Here is an 8,065-nt window from a genome sequence, read left to right as displayed (position 1 = left end):
AATGCCGAGGCGAGAAAACATTGCGACGGTGATGGATATTGGGCCATAATTGAGCATTTAAAGCTGCCCAGGAGAATATACTCAGCTGATTGATTTTCCCCAAATTGCTCCTGCCTGAGAAACCGCTCCAATAATGAAAAAGAATTTGAATAATTCGTCTTAATGGGCTATGGATTCAAATCTGACTGAACCAGTGACTGATTTGGAACCTTGGAGCTATGATCTTTTAGGCGGGAAGTGGAAGCTTCAGAAAAATTCTTGTTTTAGAAAGCCATGTGATCAATGCGAGCAAGCTGAAATTTGCTTAGGACATGAGCCGACGTGGAGACCAAAGTAGAATTCTTTGGAGGAGAACCCAAATGAGTTTTGACCGCTATAGGGTATCTCGTAGAGATGTCTAACAATTCCTCATCAGCATGCCAACAAGAATCGGAGATGGGAGCTCGAGTAAACCGACCATTGTACAAATGAAAGTGACACACAAAATCCGGCCAAATACGATCTTTCAAACCATATATGAAATGCCCCACTTTGTTATTGGCCGCAGAAAGTTTGAATGAACAAGAATTGATCTGAAGAACCTTAAAACCAGAGCTTAAACCACCGATGCAGCATTGTACAACAATGCCAACCGAGTCCACTGAGAGAGGGAAGGAGGCTGAGGAGAACATGGCCAGCAAAAAGAACTCCTTGAAATCCCAAGAAGGGGAGAAGTGAACCGTTGAGCCGAACTTGTGTCTCACCTGATCTGCTAGGGCAAGGCCGGAGCAAAATCCCAATGTAGAAGACCATCCATCGAGGGTAGAACTAGAGATCTCCATTGGAGGTGGTGGGGAGGTGGTGAGGGAGAGGCAGGTGGGAGGAGGAGAGGGAGCCATTATGCCCAGCTCAGATCCGCTCTGAATTCTATACATTAATTCTGAATGACAAAAGTTATCTTAAAAAATACCATTACAAATTCTTACAAAAAGAATGAACTATAGTAAATCTATCTATTTTCTATCCTATTTAAACATATATAAATCTTCAAGATCTTCTTGATCTTCTTCGTTTCCAAAACCTGCAAAAGAGGCACCAAAGGAAAAAGAAATTATTATTGTTAAAAGCGCCCCCTCCTTCATGGAGGGATAGTAAGACTGAGCCCGCCTCCTTCCTCTTCTCAGTTTCCCAAGTCGTCCTTCGTCTCGGTTCTAGTATCGCGTTAGATCTCTGAACTGAAGCTAGATTGATCTCGCCGTCGCCGGTGGGTCGTCGGCGTCGGACTGGACGTTGGAGGGGCTGGTGTTTTGTGTGGCCGGGAGGGAAGGAGTGGGTTGGGTTCGTTGGTGGGTGAGGGGGGCCCCGCATCCCTCGCCTCGTGACTCGTCGTTGCTGCCGTTCTGATGTGTCTGTTACTAGGAGTGGTTGACTCAGCCAACCTTGTAGCTGTCCGTCACGCTAGGCCTTTTGGTGTGGAAAGATATTTGTGATTCGTAAATGATAAATAAAAATATGCAGTTAGACCGTTTACTGAAATGACAACAGCTGAAGGTCAACGTTTCTGAGACCTTTTCATATTTCCGGAGCAATTTATCCAAAACTTAGTTACCACAGAATTCAGAGAATCAGAGCATGCCTGAAAAAGTCGTATTCCATTTTTCTCTTGTTCGGAGCATACAATGTACACTGATTTATCTACTACTACCCTCAGTTCCTAAATATATGTCTTTTAAGAGATTTTAATATGAACTACATATGGATGTATATAGATGTATTTTAAAGTGTAGATTCACTCATTTTGCTCCGTATGTAGTTTATATTGAAATCACTAAAAAGACATATATTTAGGAACGGAGGGAGTATATGAAACTTGCAGAAATACAAGTGTAGCGACACCAGCTTGCTGACATGCATTCTCTCTCTCTCTCTCTCTCTTTGTGTTTCGACAGCTTGGCCGCCCTTTGTTGCTGCTGTCTGCTGGAAGCTTGCTTCTTAAGTTCTAAGGGAGAGGGGGCAGATTTGGTGCAGCTATGTTGAAATTGTGATTGGCTTGCTAATTAGTACTAGGAGATTACAAGAACTCCTTGCCGTCATGTTTGTATGTTCAGATGATTGCTGTACCTTTTCGCAAAAACAAAGAAGAAGATGATGATTGTTGTACCCAGTGAACATGAAAAAACAAGCACGAAAGCTCTAGCAAAGCCACAATACCCTGAAGAAAAGGCTAATCCACGACATGCTGTCTGAAGATAAAACTAATTCACAGTAGAATATACTACAGTTTATGTCAGGCACACACTAATAATAACTTGGAAATTCAGCAGGGTTTCGACAACATAACAAACATGGAAATTCAGCAGGGTTTCAACAACATAACAGACCACGACAGTACCAAGGGAGTGTCACTAGTGAGCATCCGACAGATTACTGCGGCACACCATTACAACAGCATACACACACATTTTTTTAGAACGAAGACGTCAGATGGGTCCGGCTTTAACGCATACACACACATACATATAACAAAACGGGAGGAGAGGCGAAAGCATCAACTGAAGGCCGTCACTCAGTGGCAACCAGCGGCCTGTTTCTGCGGTCTGATCCAGTCGTGCAGCACCATGGTCACCCTGTCGTGCTGCTTCACGGAGGTGCCGTGCAGGAGCGGGGCGGCGCGGGCGAGGACGCGGTTGTAGTGGACGTACTCCTTCTGCCGGAACCTCTCCTGTTCAGGCGGCGTCATCTCGTCCCACTCGGCGTGCAGCTTCTCCGACAGGCTCCAGTCGATGTTGTACCTGGTGGCGCCGAAGCACGTCTGGCTCAGGACCCGCCTCGCCAGGGTCTGCAGGTCGGGCACGCGAGCCCCGTGCGTCGACCACCATTCAACTGCGAATGTCGAGTGAAGCGTGGTAAGAAGGTGCGTAATTCATGTAGTATGATATGAACGGATGAATGAAATGGTGATCATCTCAGTGGGTGTAAATGTTTGGGTTTGAAAGTTGAAGTGAAAATGGAAGAAGAGAAGGCTCCTGTACAGTTTAAGCAGACCATATACCCCAGTTTGTAACTTGCAACAAACTAAGCAACTATGTTGACAAACTTAGCCTGATGCAGAGAAGTTGATCATTCTACACGTTCATCTGTAAACCTTTTAACTTCTCTACTACTCCCTCTGTCCCATAATGTAAGACGTTTTTGCAAGCACGTCTTACATTATGGGATGGCGGGAGTATTTATTTAAACAACCATGTTGACAAGTTAGGCTAATGCAGAGGAGTTGAACTTTGAATAGAAGTGCACTTATGACATGATATATTTGTGCCATGTTCACATGCTAACTAAATATGTTGGCGCACTGTATGTTACGGTGCACAAATGCACATATCAGATTTGGTGGAGGACCTCAGACACTATTCCAGCTCACTCTTAAGATTGGAAAAAATCAAGTACATATGACACATAAAGGCACTACCGTCAGTGGCTTGTTAGGGAGTGGTCATTTTGCAAGAGGTTAGGGTATAGCTTACTTTGTGGTAATTCCATGATTTGCTGCATTGCTGGATCTGTGTCGAAATAGCCCAACTTCTTTTCATACACTTCCAATTGTGCAGACGCTTTTCTGGCATTGTAATGAGCCTTGCCCAGTTGGATTGTACAGGCCGCGATGCCGCTGCTGATCTCAGCATCAGGCTGGAATCCAGCTGTGTAAAAGATCCTTGAGTTTAGCATCTGACCAGCAGCATGGAGGGGACTATGCAAGTAACCATCCCATATCCTGTCAATCATACACCAATAGAACTCACTTTCATCTCCAACATTGAGAAATATCTCTTCCTTTGCTCTATCCATGGCTTCATACAAGATACCCATCGGACAGATATCAGATTCCAGTTTATACAACACACTAACAAGTGGTTTTGTAACCTTCACGATTTCAGCAGCAGCATGCCAAAATTCATCGTCTGTCTTTACTATACTCTGGATACGCTCGAACAAATCAAGACAAGCCCAACCAGAGGGAACCCATTCAGGCGAGCTGATCATCTGCACCAGACCTACTCTTGCAGAAACTAACCTCTCTAATGTGATGAACACTGCCACAAATCTCAGATAAGAACTGCTCAAAATCTCCTCCTGAACATATCTTCCTTTCAGTTTCATTGGCAGTGCATGGCCATATAAAAACCTTGTAATTTCCCTTGCCTTCATTAGGACTTCACTGACATGCTCGAGCGCTGCTATTTTCTCAAGCAGAAGGTTGATGCAATGGTCAGCACATAGCGCGAAGAAAAAACTGTCATATTTATTTAGCACATACTGCCGTGCCATCTGCATATGGGGTGACACGTCATTCATGACAATCTGAACAATGTTATGGGCACCAACATCATCAACCACGCGAGAAAGCATTGATTCTAGCTCATCCAAGTCCTCAGTGATTTCAGAGACGTCAATGGATCTGAGGAACTGCGTACCTTTGCTGCAGTGCACCAGGACACTTACGAAGCTTTTGTCACACTTGCTCTTCCAACTATCCACAATTACAGTGCAGCCACTTGTTTGCCACTCTTGCTTGAGTTCCTTTGCGCGGTTCTCAGTTTCTCTTAGTTGCTCCTGCAGAACAGCTTCGTACGTAGGCTCAGGTGCAGGTTTGGAGAAGAACTTGCCTATTGATTTTGCTGACGGAGAATCGAAGTAATCACTTGCCTCAACCTTGGGTTTCAGTTGACAAGAATTATATGTGATTTCCTTGGGCTGCCTCAAATCCGGTAGACAATGAAGAAAGCAGCGGTTATTGGACACAGTTGGTTGTAGCTGTGGTTGCTGGACTTGAGCAGATGGAAGGGCTGGGCTTGTGTGAGGAACCTCATCATGTTCATGCTTCCGTTTCTTCATTTTTCTGAGCATCCAAGCTTTCTCTTCTTGCGATCCACAAGTGAACTCCTTAAGCTTGTGCTGACATTGCCCCTGATGCCTGTTAAATGGTGCTCTAGGCGGTTGTAACTCGAAACCACCTTAACGCAGTAATGGCAGCTCACTCTGCAACCTTCCTCACCAATGGTTTTGCCATGCCTTTCTTTTCCACGGTTACTTGTCTGAGGATATTGTACAGAAAAAACCTGAAGGAAAGCAATGGGAGATACTTCAGTAATGCAAAAATTAAAATGTCAAATTCCCAAAACATTAGTGCAACATTTCACCAATGATTAGATTTCATATGCTTCCTCTTAATGACAGCACATGATGTCAACAGAGAAGACTGTGATCCAACTAAACACTGTACCTTAGAAGTTTATAAACACAATATTACTGGATGAAACAGTTTGTTCTGTATTTTTTTTTCCCAATAAAGAACAGTTTGTCTATATAACTCTTGAAGAAAAACACACAGAGGCGTGGTCAATGGTTCATAGTATATTTACCAGCAGACTGGAGGCATGAGCTTGTTCACAAGTTACAAGTTCATTATCACCAGGGCAACAAGTCTTTGGGCACCGATGCGATGAATTAACAGTAACTCTAACGGGGCAGTGAACGATTGGCCATTTTCACCATGGTACACTCCAGAAACATGCAACTTCAACTAGATTAGACAGTTGTTCCTCGCAAACAGTCTAAAATTTGATGTTTACAATCCTGAAGGATTCAAATGAACCATACGAAATAGGCCGGTGTAAATAAAAGGTTAACTATTTCGGTACTATCCCACAGGACAATTGGAGTAATATGTAGTTTTTCACAGACTAGAGATGTGGTATAAGCATAAGACTGCACGATGATCTTACAAAGCCAGTAACATACCCCCTTTCAGCCCTCTGATACCCAGCCACAACAAAGAGCAGATCCGGAACCCTCTCGCTACCCTCTCTCCATCCATCCCGAAGTCCAGCGGCGCCGTCACCAGGATCGGAGCCGCCGTCCACCTCCACGCCTGACTTCATCCCAGCTCGCTCGCTGCCGTGCGGCCCCGTCGGCCGGCGGCACGGGCAGCGGCCGGGCCCTGAACTGTCGGGCGTGGTGGAGGCCCGGTGGAGCGCGTCGGGTTGCGGCATTCGGCCGCGAGGGGCGCGGTGGTGCGCGGATTGGTGTGTGTGTGGGGTCCCGGTTTCCTTTAGTAATAGTAACGGGGTAATCTGGTTTTCGCTGGGTGTTTCCTAATTAATCAAGAAACTTATCTTTTTTTTTCTTAATGAATGTAGAAATCCCGTCATTCGGAAAAACAATACCCCTCTGAAACAAATGGCATGCAGTGAACCTCTCTTTCCTGATACTAGAATAAATTTTTTTTCATAGTTTTAGCATTTCCTTAGAATCGGCTCAAACCCCTTTCAAAAATCTAACATTACGCTGCCCAATTCATAAAAAAAACAGAAAAATCCTAAAATGGAGAAAGGGGAATTCTTCCTGGCATGCTCCAATGCACACCCTCTATGCACAAGAAAGCCGCAAATGACTTTGACTGTTTGCCATTTCTAGGCATTGACGAGACGACGAGTTTTAATTGAGGAAAGGACATTCAGTGATGGGTGGGTGGGTGAAACAATGAAGAACAACATTTCATTCTTTTTACCTTGACATGTTTTTAATAGTTAGATCAGCAATTATTCCCGAAATCACGGTCACCAAAAGAGGCAACACAAACTTCGGTGGATTATTGGGGCAAACCTCGGTGAACCGAGCATGGTTCGAAAGAGAATCCGACTGGGGTGGATGTGCACTAGAGAGACATTGGAAAACAAACAAAGATAGGCTCGGAAAAAAATGTGAAACCCAAGTGAGATGGGTGTTGTGTTGGATACATTTCCCTTGATTGGTTACTTCAGAGAACTTCATTGGCATAAACACATAATTCGAAAGAACACCTTGGGATAATCCTAGCTCTTAATGTTGCACTTGAACAATGAGATTTTCAAAAAAAGCCTGAGAAACATGCATTTAGTTCTAATATACTCCCTAGAAAAAACAGAAATGGTATCAACAAAAAACTTTTATGCTCCTCATGAACAAATTGCTTTTCCTTACCTTTGACTTTAGATCTCGTCTTCTCCGTTCCAAGATGTAAATGATGGCCTAACAGTGGGGCAATGGATGTGGTGCGTTGGAAAAGGGTGAATGGTGTGGCGCATCTGCGGCTTGCTATAATCCTAGTTGAATATCTTAATGCACGTACTGCACTTGAACAATGAGATTTCCATGGAAGCCTGGGAAATATGCATTTAGTTCTAATATGCTCACTAGAAAAAACAAAAAATGGTATGAACAAAATCCTTTATGCTCCTAGAGAATACATTATTTTTTCTTACCTTTGACTTTGGATCTCGCCGTCTTCGTCCAAGATGTAAAAGGAGGATGGCCAGGGCAGCGACTGTGGTGCGTCGGGAAAAGGGTGGATGGTGCAGTGCGTCAACGCCTTGGAATACCACAATCTCACCTAGGAGGAAAACATAGATGATGGATTTATGAGGGCAAACATGTCTAGAGAGTGGAAGTGGCGGCGGTGGATGGAGGAGAAGATAGTTAGATCTGGACAATGTTCATGGTTGCCGGTGGAGGAGAAGATAGTTAGGTCTAAGGAGTGGTGGTGGCGGCGGCGGGTGGAGGAGAATATGGTTAGATCTAGACAATATTGATGGTTGCAGGTGGAGGAGAAGATAGGTGGATCTAGATAATGTTGATGGTTGTGTTGTGTGGGGGGAGGTGGCTTTATAGCAGTGCGGTTTGGGACTAGGGGTGTGACCGCGATCCACGTGATGCGGGGTGCGGGCCGTCGGATTGGAGATGGGTGACAGAGAATGGGGTAAAGGGGGTGGCGCGGATAGGTGACATGGCGGGGAAGGCGTGTTTCTTTTCTAAGGGTGAGGCAGGGTGTGGGGATGCGAGGAAGTCATGCGTCTTGGGTAGGTGGATGTTAGTTGGGACCGGGCTTTTTTGGATGGATTGCTTTTGCGCGCAGCGTTGCTCGTTGTCGCGAATTTTGGATGGATATCTGGTCGATGGGCCCATGAGATGTGTGGTCATGACGAGACTAGTGCGAAGGCATAAACTCATATTATTACTAGGACAATTTGGAAAGCGTATTTCTATGTTC

The 8,065-nt window shown here is 44.8% G+C and overlaps 1 protein-coding gene across 2 annotated transcripts; it reads right to left on the bottom strand.

Annotated features, from left to right (window-relative positions):
* Positions 1-2,223: 2,223 nt before the first annotated feature.
* Positions 2,224-7,617, bottom strand: LOC125528306. Of its 2 annotated transcripts, XM_048692801.1 has the most exons (4): positions 7,281-7,617; positions 7,000-7,178; positions 3,504-5,096; positions 2,224-2,862 (listed from the first exon to the last, which is right to left on the bottom strand). In XM_048692801.1, the coding sequence occupies exons 3-4, from the start codon at positions 4,882-4,884 to the stop codon at positions 2,546-2,548; spliced, it is 1,698 nt and encodes a 565-aa protein (XP_048548758.1). In that variant the 5' UTR covers positions 4,885-5,096; positions 7,000-7,178; positions 7,281-7,617; the 3' UTR covers positions 2,224-2,545. The 2 variants fall into 2 exon arrangements, with proteins under 2 accessions (XP_048548758.1, XP_048548757.1); XM_048692800.1 differs by lacking the exons at positions 7,000-7,178; positions 7,281-7,617 and adding an exon at positions 5,779-6,077.
* Between the last annotated feature and the right edge of the window lie 448 nt (positions 7,618-8,065).

This window comes from Triticum urartu, unplaced genomic scaffold (genome assembly GCF_003073215.2).
Source record: "Triticum urartu cultivar G1812 unplaced genomic scaffold, Tu2.1 TuUngrouped_contig_4787, whole genome shotgun sequence".
NCBI classification, from domain to species: Eukaryota; Viridiplantae; Streptophyta; class Magnoliopsida; order Poales; family Poaceae; genus Triticum; species Triticum urartu.
This window is presented reverse-complemented; position numbering and strand designations above follow the sequence as displayed.